This window comes from Cygnus atratus, chromosome 4 (assembly GCF_013377495.2).
Source record: "Cygnus atratus isolate AKBS03 ecotype Queensland, Australia chromosome 4, CAtr_DNAZoo_HiC_assembly, whole genome shotgun sequence".
Taxonomy (NCBI): Eukaryota; Metazoa; Chordata; class Aves; order Anseriformes; family Anatidae; genus Cygnus; species Cygnus atratus.
This window is the reverse complement of record NC_066365.1, coordinates 5,116,842-5,131,902: the sequence shown is the minus strand read 5'-3', so window position 1 is coordinate 5,131,902 and position 15,061 is coordinate 5,116,842. Positions and strand designations below refer to the sequence as shown.

Below are 15,061 nucleotides of genomic sequence, written 5' to 3'. Positions count from 1 at the left end.
AGAAGTGTTTGTGTCACTTGGGAATTTTTCCATTGTCAAAGAAATTCCTCAGGAGCCATTGTCATTGTGTTTGCAGATTCTCTGTGACAGGGCAACTACACAAAGAATCAGGCGAATAAATTGTGAAAAATACATTCATGAAATTGCATGTTCAAAAATACGGGAAAAACAGGTACTTGCACATTCAACAAAACAGAGAATGAATCAAAACCCAGTACAAACAGGGAAGACCAGCTTTTTCCTGAACTGTTGCTACTTGACAAAGCTCCTTGGAAAAGAGATTCTGACTGATATTTAGGAGGTGTAAAATGAAAATATATTCCTAGAGTTCAGAAAAAAGAGAAACGGAAGGAACTAGTGCTGAGACTAGTCTCCAGAGTCATGGACCACCATGCAAGAAATGCCTAATGAAAACAAGCAGTATGTTGCACTCCCTGCAATGTTCTTAAGTGGTGATCGATGAGAGTTCTGGGTTGGAACTGGTAACTGTGAAATCTCAGTATTACTGCAACAGCAAGTTTTACAAACATTTGAGGAAAAACTATAAAAAAAGTGAGGAATTAGCTATATGTCTCACTTCAGTTGCTAACACTACCTCTCACAAACCAGCAGCATGCTGGAGCCAGAATTTCTGGGAGGATGTATCAGTTCTGGCTGGAGCCAGAATTTTTGAGTGATCATTACAGATCACTGTCTTATAACCATACATGCTATTTTTGTATCCTCTCAAAAACACAAATAAATTTATGCTTTTGCAACTACCCTGCAGTCAAGTCTGTGCCCAACAATTCTGAATAACTAGAACAGCCATCATACATGAGGACTTCCTAACCTCTGTGCAAAACGATACATTCCTTACCTACCCGACAAACTGTGAACTCTCTTAAAATTTATGGGAAAGATATGTAAGAGAAAAATATAGCCAACTGATGCGATTTACAAAGCCATAAATGTTACTGAACATTAAAATGAAAACCTCAGGCAGCTATACTTCCGAATAGTAAATGTGCCATTTTGGAACCTAAAGAAACCATACAGGATAGGATTAACAATATGAACCACTGGAAAAACATCATTTGTGTAGGTTGTTAAAACCAGATTCTACCTATGTTACTTTCTATGTGAAGTGGTTAGTCATCTGGCATATAGGTAAGCTACTTTACAAATTAAATGAAGCTACTGAAAAATATAAGTAAAATAAGACTAGGATGAATAAGAAGATGAGGTGAAGAGAATGTATTCAGTTAGATAAACACTTAGACACGGTACAAGAATATGTTCAAATTTACCTGTGCTACCTAATAGCAATCTGAACTAGTCTTAAACTGTAGTTAGGCAAGAGAGTAGGTTTAGGTTTATAAACTAAACAACTGATGCTTTGGTCCTGAGCTCTATTTAATCAACCTATCCTAATTATCAGTATTAGTAAAGTTTCAGTTTTCAAACTTTTTCCTAGAGCACATCCAAGTACGCTTGTGATGTGTTGCAACTGCTGTTTCTAGTTTCACATCCTGTTTCTGCCTTCCTCCTAACTGCTTGCTTGCTTATTTTTTCATCGTTACTCTTCACTAACAGATGTTAATTAATCAGCTATATTTCAAGGAAACATTATTGTTACAAGCTCAGTACTGGCCAAAATCAGACCATTTCAGAACTTAAACATAAATCAACCATAAAGTCTACCTTGAGACCATAACTTTTTCAATACATTTGACCAGAGTTGGAACTCTGCAGCAAAAGTCAAAATCAGACTATAGTTTCTCTAGCATTTAGGAATACACACAAGATTTGATGCTCAGACCCATCTCTAACAAAATATTCATTGCAGAACACTCAGACACATCTTGAAATTAAACATTTTTCAGGATTTCTTTTGTAAAGAAACTCAGATTTTTGTACCCTTAGCCTACCTAAAATATGGATATTTCAGTGAATATTAGCAACTTACAAAGAGCACCATACTGTCACCACTTCTCCCATTATGAAACATACAAACAGTAATTTCATGAACCAAAAGTAACAACAAAAGTCATGGTGCTTTATCAGAATGGAAACAATTACTCCCTAACAGACAAATTTATTAATGCAACACAAAGGGTGTAACAGCACGAGCTATTAGGGAGAAACTAAGGCTTGAAAATTATTCAAGTGCCATGCAGATAACGTTTGTAACACTGTATTTTCTACTTGGGATAAATTTCCCACTGTCTTCAGCACCAGATTTGTCCTGAATAATGGGGAGAACATTCTCTAAGAAAAATACTACGATACAGAGCCATGTTGAACAACAACTCCGGGTTCTAGCAAATGCTAGAAAAGGTGCCCCTAGAGTGCTCACCCAATTAATTCACCTCCAGTATTTCAGCTCTACATAGATATTGCTTTGGGTTTTTTTGCGACATATCAGCCCTGCGATATTACCAAGTTACGGTTTTATTTTATATTTTTTACACTCTTGGAACAAATGTTGCTGAGGATTCGAAATTGTGGCTACTTACACTGCATAGTGAGTGTGAATGTAACCCTATGTTTGTTAGTGTAACAACAGAACCAATGAATTAGTAAATACTATTTTAAGTTTTAACTTTCAAAGATGGCAAATCATTGAGAGATCTTTGCTGTAACGTGCGCGAGGAATCAAGAAAAAAACCCTGAACATCCACAACTTTCCCTCAAACCAGGTTCAAATCTGGTTCACCATGCAGGGATCTCCAAAAGCAGAGTAACATCCCAAATTATTTCTGACAGTTTTGGCCTGAGTGGTCTCCCTCTGTCAAAATTAAAGGAAAATCCTTGTCATGTCATAATCCGTACCAAAAGTTGGCAAACAATAACACTCAGGCACTTTTAGTGGAAAGAGAGGTGATAACAACTGACAGAAGGAGCAACATCTCTTGCTGCTTTGGAGTATTTGCTGTGCATTTCGGATAGCTGTGAAAGTAGGCGTCAGCAGTCTGTATATCCAAGTCACATTCCAGTCTCTTCTGTTTTAAACCTGATCACTGCCATATGAACCTTTCAGCTGGTAACGTATCATTTATTTAGCACAGCCTGGACTGCTCCCTTGTGCAATTTAATAAAATAGTGTGCAGTACCTTCCCAGAAAACACCCAAGATTATACAACCTGCTTGTGCTTTTGACACATAATGGTTGTGAATCTGGTGGAAGATGTTCCTAACCATAATGATAACCTTGATGAAACTGCTTAAAATTTCACTTGCAATGCAGAACTCATGTCGAAGAAACAAAAAGGCAAAGAAAAAATGTCATTACAGAAAAATTATTAAAATTATAACTCACCATCACTGATCACTTTGTTCCCAGGCGTTATTTTCTTTTCCTGTTGAAACAAAACCATCACCATGTCAGACACCTGACTTGACCCTGCTACACAAAACAGTTAACAGTTAAATGTCTTGCTACAATTTAGTGTACTTTCTCCCTCCAAATTATTATTAAAAAACTTAAAAATTGCATTATCTATGGCCCAACACTGGTATGCTGGACAAATGCAATACAGCTAAAGATACAACCAGCCAATATTCTCAGGTAAGCATTTCCAGTTCCAGCTCCTTTATTCAGTCTTTAGATGGAGCACCCTTGAGTCCTTACAATGAGCCGTTTCTTAATATTGCACCACCGACAGAACGACAGTGTCTAATAAATGTCTATAATGATCTGAACATTTTCACCCAATAAATTCTGTGTGGTGACACTGGAGATTGGTGGCACCCTGTTCTGTTCTTTTTCTGCCGTACTATATAATACAGAACAAGAAGTCAGAATTAATTGAAAAACTACAGGTCTTTTGTAAAGAGCTATAGTCCACTGCCCCATGTGTGGCCAGATTTTTAGAGAAATTCATTCTTTTTCTAACTGATGCGTTCAAAAAGCCTTTTTAGTCCATTGAATTTTGATTAACTGCAATAGAATTTTGATAGGTGAAATTAGGAAACCAGAGCAAAATGCTAAATATCAAATGATTAAGATGAGTAAGCCATAATTTATTAAATAGTGCATTGATAATTTGGACACGTGCACTGGTACACAAAACCTCAGCCATGCAAAAACACCATCACATTTAGTAAAAGATTTTAATCGCAAGGTTTAATCTGGTATCACCGATGGAGGTGAACTGTCTAATTATTTTATTTCACATAACAATGAAACCCCGCTCAGATTCTAAGTGAAGCTGTTGCTGTAATGAAGAAAAAAAAGGTGGGGGGAGGGAAAGAAATGGTTGAGAAAATGCAATTGATCAGAACAAAACAGGCTGCAACATTACCATTTAGGTTTTCTGTTTGTTTGTGGGTGGGGTTTTTTTCATTCTAGGATTATTGAAAGACAAACAAGATGTGATATAAACTTGGATCCTGGGATATTTGGGTCTTATTTTGTTTACATGCAAAATTTTAAGTGATGCTTCCAGTTGCCTAAAATCTATAAACAAAAAGCTGAAAGAAAAAAAAAATAGAACACCAACCACTAACCAAAAGAAATACTTCTTTCACCCTGACATACATTTTGTATAAAATAAAAAATTATTGTAGAAATATACTGAATAATTCCTGTAGTTTTGGTAAAAGGCCAATTGCTCAACCTTACATGAGGAATATTTTGAGGAAAACATAGTGAGCTATACAGCTGAAAATCCAGGCTCACACAGTGGATAGAATTGAAATTTTGGGCCACAAACGTGGCTGAAAGCTGAATTGGAGGGGGGAATATAGGTATCTGTAACAAGTACATCATCAAGAGCTAAACTTAGCTCAGCATTGTGTGTTTACATTTGCATCAATGCCTTTTCAAGATTCTGGGAAATTTTCCAATGGAATAAATTCATGTCTAAAGAGGGAAATCCTGCTCTACAATACGATTTATCAGAACAATTGAAATTTTAATTCTGATGAGCCAAGACCACAACAAGGAAGCTCACTGGCATCTATAATTGTGAGTATTACCTGACCTACGAGGTTTTGTGTGCAGGCCAGGAGGATAGTGTGTACAACTGAAACAGACTTTTGGAAATGGCTGTACAATTTCCATCCCTGGAGGCTTTAAAGAACTGGCTGAATATGTAATGAACATTTCAGGGTATAGCCAACCTTGTTTTGGAATACATGAATCTGTAGATTACTTTTTCATGTGCTTTCTAGCCCTACTTTCTATGATACTGTAACAGAGAAAACATTTCAATGTATATACTCTAAGCATTGATTTTAGCATGGGCAGTAAAGCCTGAATAATTAATACAGTCTGAAGTATGCCAATTCTAATAACAATATTAATGTATAAGTAGCATCTATTTTATTACTACTGGTATTGACTGAAGTACAGAAGGACTGACAGTAACACCTGAGCCCCTTGCTTGTCCATCAGTAGCACAGCCCAGCTGGTACTCCTAAGGCCCTCATGGCACTCCCAAACTAGGGTTTTGTCTGAACTTGGCATTTATCTGTCACCACTACATTGTGTTTTTCCTCACATACAACATACTTTAATACCTGCAAGACTACTAGAAGGAAATCTGCTATCACTGTTCAAGCCTTCCTGCCCAATAAGCCTTTCCGGTGCACAGCCTGGTACCCAAGGAGCAATTCAGCCCCACAGAAAAAGAGCTCTAGCATGGACTCCTTGGGCATCTGGGGCCCATCCATGGGAGTGTTCCCAGAATAATGATGACGCTAGAAAACCCTTGACTCTTCCAACAGTCTCCCTGGAGTAATTACAAACAATCTGGTCATGCACAAGATAAACAATCCCTAGTTCAATCACCAAACAATCGCTGTTGCCATAACCAAGCAGAAGAACAGATTTGTAAGCAATCATATCTTAGCCCCAGCAGATAAAGAGTAGGAAAAAATCAGATAAGTTTGTTAGACTTGGGGAAGCACCCACATTTGTCCTTGGCTTTTCATTAGTCATATGCTCTGATGTATATTCATCCAAGCAGATTTTCATCTGCAGCTCTGAGGATAATATAATATTTAGTAACGGAAAAGCAGAGACATTCTTAGTAAGTGAGGTGTTGCTTCTTCCTGAACTTAACAGTGTCATATCTGCAGATAGAATGGGTCTTTGAAAAAATGAAATGGAGCAAAACAACAGCTGCAAGGACAGTGAAAACTTTTGGAGTTAAGCCACTGTAATGTCTTTATTTTGCTAAAAGTCTTTTGATGAATCATTTCTAGCTTCAACAGCCAGTGGCATTGATCAAAATGATACACTCTGAATAGCAAAGTTGATCTACAGTCTTTCATCAAGGATCAGATGTTTTAAAATAAACCTAAGGTATAACCTGCACATAAGCCATTCGCAAGGAGTTAATAAAAACATTCAGTGAGTAAAGGTAGGCAAGCATCACAAGGCTAAGAAATTGTTTCAGAAGAACTGAAACACTGTCATTTCCACACGAGGTGTTAGTCAAACTGGAACATCAGTTAATCTAACACAATCCCATGAAGTAGCTAAAGGAACACGACAAATAATTAGAGATTATTACAGTTCCATTCACTTCAGTAAACTAGGTCATTTGACTGAGGGAACCTTAGAACAAGGAAATTATTAAAACATGACCTTATTCAACTACAAGGATGCTAAACCTCGTCATCTTCGGTACTTCAGATTAAAATAAATTCTTTGAAAAAACAGATTCTTAAAAATTCAGATGGATTCCTCTTATCCTATGAAATGACATATTATTGTTTTTTTTTGTTTGTTTTTTTTTTCTATACAAAGAATAAGTGATTTAATCAAACTATAGAAGACAAGATTCTTGTAAGATATTTTTAGAAAAATCAGTGTGGGCACTGTTTTTATTTCATTTTCCATGGCTGACATGCCATTTTATGTTGCAGGTGGGTTGTGGCAAAGGAATTCGCAGGGAGCTTTGTGCTGTTTCACAAGTCCCTGAGTTAGAGATAATGAGGAAAACAGCGGTAGAACCAAAAACTTGAGCAAGGTCGAGATAAAGTAAATTGGCTACAGTGTTAAAGATGAGCTTTGGGCAGTGGCCAATTTCTGGCTGGCTCAAGGCGCATGTCTGAGGGTTTCTAACCAATTGTAAGACAGATTCGGGCGCGTGGACAGCACGTGGGGCTATGGGAAAAGTATATGTAGTAGTGAAAAAGGGCAATAAACATCTCCTGTTCAAGAGCCATCAGGAGTCTGTGTCTTGCATCCCTTCAGTAGGTAATCACAAATACAAACTTTTCATCTACAAAAATATTGTTAGTTACCTTTTCTACCCATGGAATTTGTGTATAGGTACATACGGACACCCAATATTATCCAAAAAAAAAGTCATCTCATTCACTTTTAAATTCACATAAAGCAGATCACACAGTGATCAGAGAAAAGTCACAAGGAGAAACAATAGCTAAATATGACAATGGGAAGGACATGCTTAGCTTTAGCTTTTAGAGACATGAAACATGAATAGACCACTTATCTTTCCAAAATGTCCCACAAGACACCAGGAGACTCTGGGCTCTGTACATAATATAATACCAAATATACAGAGTTTCATGTACAGAACAGAAATGTCATTCCCAAACTGTTTTCACTCATGTTTGCAAGTTCTAAAGTAGACAGCTACAATAAGAAGAAAATAAAAAAGGCAACAAAGATGTCTTTTCTACAAATTCAAGATCCCTCCCAGAGAGTATTCAGACTCTTCTTTCTGGTACAGCTTCAGTTCCAGCAGAGAGGAGGGAATCAGAAGGAGGAGGACAGACCACCACCCTGAAAGCTGGAATGAGATGAAAGACGACAGGCGTGTGAAATTGGAATGGCAGAAGGGAGCGTAGCAGATCCTGAGTCAATGGGTACAGCAGTAGAAGCTTATGCTATTGTTTCTTCTCTCGCAGACATATCTTCACTTTCTGCCTTAAGCCTATGTTTTAGACAATTGTATAAACTATAGCAAACTAACGTTATGTTTTATGCAAGAGGAAGCAATACCCAGCAGAGAACACAGAGAATGAAAAGGTCTCTTCCTGACTCTGAAGTCGAATAGCCTTTGTATTACTATGCTGCGATCCTTTGACTTTCCTTCCCTTTCAAAGGAGCCTTAACGTGCCTCCATGACAACACTCTTTGGCCCATGAAGAAAAGTCTACAGGTATTTGGTATTCATCATTTAAAATTTAATTTGCATAGCTTCCAGAGTCAGTTCTTGAAGCATTTTTTACTTTCTCCTGCATTACTGTCAGAGCTACCACAGAGCATATATAGCCAAGCTATACCAAGAGAGACCCAAACCACCACATACAAATAACACTGTTATCAGTCTACAGGGCTACAGTATCCTGGAACAGACCCATTATTCCACATGAAGCTGGTTTGTTTTTTCAAGGTGGATATGGATTACACAAATCCGCAGCTTTACCTAGATGCAGAGTACCCAAGTCCCCATGTTATCTGTGCTGTCATTTCCACAGGGAGAAAGAGAAGAGAGCTGAGGAGTGAAACTGATAATGGCTCTGAGCTGTTACACTAGGAATTGCTGTGCTCCCATTCCCTGCTCTCCCAGTCCCTTATGACCTCTCTGTACCTCTCTATCTTCTTCAACAGGATTTCAAAAATAGCACTTCATTATCTCTAGGCACTCTTGGGAGGATAAGTATGCAAAAAGTTGCACATTAAATAATAAAGCACTGGGAACCGAAAGTAGGGGTTTCATTTTATAGGGATAATTTCTTACCCTAAACAGGTTCTTTCAAGCAGCTATGCCCTGCAATAGGCACCAGAGAGATGTCTCTGTGTTTGTTCCTAACCATACTTTGTGTGTTCTGGAGAAGAACCACTAAGAAATGTTTTCTGAGTAATACTTTCCATTTGATCTGCCATTGTTAATAGAAGAACACACTATTTCATTATGTTTCTCTTCCTGGCAGCCTGCACAGTAATTGCACACAGTAGCTAGAGACAAGTGGACTAGCAGTTCTGGAACGATGAGCAGGAAAGATGAACAATTTGTAAATTAATCTCTTATTCTCGTGGTAACAAACAACTGCAGTATTTATTTAAAGTGAAAAAAAAAAGGTTTTACACCAGCTGCATTTTGCTGCACACTGAATAATGTCAACATTTTATGAAGGGTTTTGTACTATTCAAATAGTAAATGAGCTCCAGCTCCTTCCTGGAGTTCATTATTCCATAAACTTGACTTTCATGGGGGTCCAAAGTAAAATGAAAGGATTTTTGAGTACGAGATGCCAATTTCAGATAGTGATTAGAGTGTGTTTTATTACATTGCTCCTATTGTACATAACATTGGAGAGTCAACTCCTAGATCAATCCCAAAATGTGGTTTGTTAGTAAGGTTGGACTGCTTGTGGTATGTAGCATGGGAGTCATGCCTGTGAAAGAAAAAAGAAAAAAATAGCCCAAAGAATGTGGACACAGAGTGTTTTTTCCTTACTATAAAAGTCAATTCTCTTATTGCCATGACAGCTAATTATTTTTATTTTGTTTTCATGAACCAAATCTTCAGAAAGATCACACTACAGATTTTAACTGCAGGTGACTTTTTTTTTTTTAATGGAAATAAATCTTTCTTGTTAAAATGTAGAAAGCAATTCTCACTTCAGCATCCAGATCAGCTGGTGGGTTAATACATGCCATTAATCAGTAGAAAATTCCACAGTCCAATACGTCTCACCTTTAGGACATCTTTTTTTCCCAGATGTTCTGTCTGAAATTTTTTCATCACTTTTCAATCCACTATTCCCAGTTATAGCATCTTTTTTCAAGTCGGAGTTTTTGCCCTCTTTGTAATTTGCACATAAAAAATACAAAGTCATCATGGTCCGTCTTGGAAATTATTTGGCCAAACTTTCCATGCTCAGTTTTTATCTTTCCTTGTTAACATGTTCTTCCACTCTCTTGAGCAAGTTTAATTCTTCATGGGCTGTAGTTGAGAGTAAAGATCAAAAAATGCAAGGAATTAAGTGCATTAAGGAAATAAGTGCAGAATTAGGCCTCATTCAAAACTGCCCTAGGAGAATATTTTCATAGACAGAAGATTGGTTATGAGGAATAACAAACAACAAAGCAATTTATCCCCTTGGTTTGAAGCACTTAACCCTAACTACTTCAGGTAGTTTCCACATGGCTGACACACAGGAAACCGATGATGTATGGGATGGTACCAAAGGCCTGCATGATGGGTGGCTCTGAGATCTGAAGGAGAGGGTCAGCATCACAGGAGAGAAAGCAGATATCTTAGAGGCTGATCGAACAGGTATTCACAAAACAGAGGAAAACTGAATATCCAGAACGCAGATCTGGATGTATTTTGGAGGGGGTGGGCATTAAAAGCACTGTAACTCAAGGCTGAACCCAGTGTTGCAAGAATTAATGCAATATTAACAGTTCATGAGATTGAAACTTCAACATAGCATGTTAATACTGTGCTGTGACAGACCTGCTTTAGATGCACCTGAAGCAGCCAGCTTTATCTTAGCCAGGGTAGCAAAATGCAATAATGCAGCGAACTGATTAAGTCCCAGCATACATTCAGTAGCCAACATATACTCTGCTGCAAATCTACTGCTGTGCATGTATAAACCAGTTTTAGTTAGATAGCTTAGATATGTCATGAGCTGTAATCATTCCTCTGATCACAGCAGGGTATAACCAGCCCTAGCTGAAAATGTAGATTTTTTTGTTTCTTCCTCTTAGAGTATGAGAATTGTATGTGTGTATATAGAATTATATAAACTCATATATATACATTTTTTATATGTATAGACTTAGGGTTCAGATTTGAGGGTGACTCTAATCCATGGAGTTTCACATGCAAAACTGGATTTGAGGAAGTTAGTGCAGGGAATAGAAGGATTCAGAGTTCTAGTGTGCAGTAAATACATGGAGATTCTGAAACTAATATATACTTTGTGCAAACAAACAAACGAAATAGGTACACGTATATTAAAACAAAAGGATACCCGTTTTGATCTTTTTAACTAAGAAAAAAAAACAACAACACTTAAGAGCAATGTTCCACAGGTGCCATGTATATTCTTGTAACAGCAGTCCATTTAGACTCAGATCTGACTCACATGTGAAATGCTGCAATTTTAAACAACTCCCAGTAAAATCACAACCCTTTGTGTGCTGGTGGGTACAAGAAACCTTATACTCAAGTACACTTCTTCACACATAAGGATTTCTGCTTCCTCCACCTGAATGGCCCATCTCTTAGAAATGCTAAGACTACCAAGGGAGAAATTTGCGGTTTACACGCTTCTTACACGGTATTACATCTGGCTAACAAAATAAAGGACTGTTTTGCAAGAGGACCCACCACTCAACAGACTAATTCTGTCATGTTATTGCCAACTGCACCCTGGGGTGCACCAAGCATGACACTGCTAGCTGGTTGTGGGAAGTGATTGCCCCACTCTGCGCTGGTGAGGCCTCATTTCAAGCACTGCCTAGAGTATTGGGTACCACAGTATAAGAGGGACATAAAACTGTTAGAAAGCGTCCACAGGAGGGCCACAAAGATAGTGAAGGGTCTAGAAGGTAAGATGTATGAGAAGCAGCTGAGGTCCCTTGGTTTGTTTAGCGCAGAGCAGGCTGAGGGGAGGCCTCATGGTGGCCTGCAGCTCCCTCACGAGGGGAGCGGAGGGGCAAGTGCTGAGCTCTGCTCTCTGGGGACAGTGACAGTACCTGAGGCAATGGCAAGAATTTGCATCAGGGGAAGTTCAGTCTGGATGTTAGGAAAAGGTTCTTCACCAAAAGAAGTGGTCAGGCACTGGGCCAGGCTCCCCAGGGCAGCAGTCACAGCCCCAAGCCAGGGCCTGGACTTATTGACCCCTGAGGGCCCCTTCCAACTCAGGATATTCTGTGACTCGGTGGGACTACACTGTTACCCCAAGGCAGAGCCAATGCCTGCAACACTAAGTCTCAGTGAGAAGTACACAGAGTGATGATTCTTTAGTCCTTTACCCAACTTGAAATCTATGTTAAAAGGGGTAATAAAAGATAAGAGGGCTGTACTTAGTGTGAGAAACTAAGTTGTGTTTTTGCAGTAGAGGACTAATTTTCTGTATTCAAAGGTGGTTGTGTAGTCATAATAAGGAGAAATGCTAAGTAGGTAAGAGGACAGTAGAAGGCCTCACTGTTCCAAAATAAGGTGGAAGCTTGAGAAAAACAGGATGAGCAGTGTGAGAACAGTAAAACAAAGACCACAAGTTCTCAAAACATAAGAAAGGGGAAAAAAGCGAAAAAGGAGAAATTAAAGGGTTGAAAAAAAAAAATTGTACATATGTGGTGTAGAGGAGCATCGAGTAGCTTGTGAACCTGTAGTACTCAGCCAATGAGGAAAAAAGGGAAGTGATCAGGTGTCGGGTAATAGGGAATAAAAGGTTATGATTTATTTACTAAAATGTGCTCCTAATTGACAGGATGCCCGCCATTGCAATCGCAAATAAAATAGCTTCACAGAAAATCCTGTCTGAAGAAAATTATTTGAGATTTTTCTCACATTAGCAACATATGATTCAATAAATTTTTCAGAATTTCTCTTGAATGCTTTCCATGTAGAGTTCCCCACTCTCTGGGCACCAGACACAGAGGTTAAGTAATATGAAGGAATATTTCATGCTAAAGTAAAAGTCCATAAAGTGAATTCGAAACCTTTATAAACAAATTTTGAAGAGTGAGTTCCTGAATTCACTCTACTGATATATTAATGCTTTACAGAATCAGTCTCAAACTCATGAAATTCTAATCCTTTCTTACCTGGAATAAATTTTAAGAATTAGTAGTGTATAATTCAGGAATTTAGCCAATGTATTCATCGGCTAGAACAGGAGAGCGTGTTACAAAATAAGCATGAGGAATCATTTTAATAAATAATCTGTGGTCCCATGAAGTTGTATGTTTCTGCATTTCTGCAGTTCCAAACTAGAACCAGTAGCAGATACATGGGATGTGAGTTAGGAATACAGTCTTATAGAGGAACTAGTCAGATACACAAATAAAACAGGTGAGTTCTGTAAGCAACAGAACATAGTGCATTTATTTATGCAAAACTTGAAAAGCACTTGAGAATAAATAAGCTAATAAATTAGAAGGAAATAAGCTAATAAATGTCTGTGGGGATGCTCTACCTTATGACATCTGGCTGATGTTCTTAAGAGCTAAAATGCAATTGTGTAAATCCATCACCTAATACTTGAATGCAATTGCTGGCAGGAGCAAAGGGTTTCAGAAGCTAGCCTGCAGTTGAGAAATATCCCTATCAATCTACAGAACACTTATATCACTTTTTCATATATTGGGGTGGTAATACAGGACTGTGGTATTATGCGTACGTTTTAAAAAGCTTTTAAATCTCACTGAGACATCCATCTCACAAACCTTAAATTCTCGTGCCATTTCTTTGACAAAGAGTTATACTTAAAATGGCCTTAAAATGAACTTGCACTTCCCTTTCTATTGTTGGAGCAATTTGCAAAAAACTTTAGTGTCAAAAACAAAAAAAGTCACCCTCTTTTACAACCACGCAACTTCAATCCCCTCCCCAATAACCCCCAGTGTTCAGTGGCATGTACAATTATGAATAAGATCAGACAAGCCCAGTAGAGGATTCATAAAACAATCGTTGCTAACAGCGAACAACCTGCCTTGTGTATCAGCAGGAAGCCATTCAATAAAAGCAGATGTATCAACAACATAAACATGGCTATTTAGCAAAATAAGATTTATTTTCCTCATTTCTGACCTGTTAGCTCTACCTGCCAAAAGCATAAGGCTTTATAAGGCATCAAAAGAACTAATGGAGACTACTGATTATCAAAAGAATCACAAACGGACAGGGCAGGTGGAAGCTTCCAGGTCATGGACACACAAAAAACTGCAAGTGGAAAAACTCAAGAAACAGGATAGTCTGTTCTCAAAACAGAGATGAAGCTTTAAGTGACTAGCACAGCATCACAGCTACACATTAAAGACTCCTTAATATAATTGTTTCTGTATTAATGAGATCCAGCCCAATTTCAGCAAAAGAGTGGTGTGTTGTTGTTTGTTTTTTTTTCTCTTTGCCTTAATGTAACTTTGATTCAAAGCAATTGAAAAAAACACTGTGGTTTCTAGAGCTATTTAGTCTAACCAAATGCGGGCAGATCCTGCCGATAAAGGAATGATTTAACTGAAATGAATTTCTATAATCAAAAATAAACTAGGCTGGGGAGCTCCAGACAAGTCTGAATGAAAGAAAACTTTAAAAACATCAATTATTTGTTGCAGCACAGTTAAATATTAATGTATCCTCTTTAAACTCCTTCCAGTCAATCACTTTAAAAATAATAAAACATGGGGCTAGAAGGGAAATAAAATAAAATGTCTGGCTAGCTTCCCCTCTCCATTTTATTCAAACACTAGAAAGACCCAAATAATTTACACAGATCTAAGAGCACAGAATCTGGCCTTCAGAAACATACAGCAAAGCCCAGGTTTAGACCAGACCCAAGCCCCTGCTAACGGAGAATCTTCTTGTGCCATCCTGCTTCAACAAGTCTTAGGGAGAGTTTCCTAATTCATTTCCAGAGTATAAAAAGAGACAGACACCTTTCGACCACCCAAAGGAGTCACAGAGGAACTAAAGAAAAGCAAAAGTAAAAGCCAACAAACCTCTCCTGGCACGCATATGAAGCCTTTCCTCACACCTCAGCCTCCCACACCACTCACTGCACTGGTTGCAGGTGAAAGCCATGAACGGATATGGGGAGCAGCTGGTCTCCCCTTGCCAGCTGAAACCTACCCATTCTCACCTGTAAGCTGCCCCACAGGGCCTTAGCTGTTGTTCTGCAAACATTGGGGACACTATTTGGATGTTCAGACTAGGACGTTTTCTCCACTTCCCTAATGGTTTGATCTTCCTAACCCAAACCTGCAAGTCTGGGATTTAGCCATTCCCAACAGTAGCAGAAGAATGAACATAAAGGTTAAGCAGGTCATTACAAGGGTATCTCTGGTATTGCCTACTAGGAGTTGTCACACCACTCTTACTCTCCAGAAACCACAGTTTCTCAGAGCTATTTGTTT

At 38.3% G+C, this 15,061-nt stretch overlaps 1 protein-coding gene across 3 annotated transcripts in view; it reads right to left on the bottom strand.

The window, feature by feature from the left end:
- DKK2 (dickkopf WNT signaling pathway inhibitor 2) overlaps positions 1 to 15,061 on the bottom strand; it is a 161,822-nt gene that overhangs the window by 110,067 nt on the left and 36,694 nt on the right. For all 3 annotated transcript variants that reach the window (XM_050710675.1, XM_050710674.1, XM_035569605.2), the window contains 2 exons: positions 9,666 to 9,914; positions 3,302 to 3,341 (listed from right to left, as the gene is read on the bottom strand). In XM_050710675.1, the coding sequence (XP_050566632.1) occupies positions 3,302 to 3,341; positions 9,666 to 9,713 (88 nt within the window). In that variant the 5' untranslated portion in view covers positions 9,714 to 9,914. The remainder of the gene's footprint in view (positions 1 to 3,301; positions 3,342 to 9,665; positions 9,915 to 15,061) is intronic.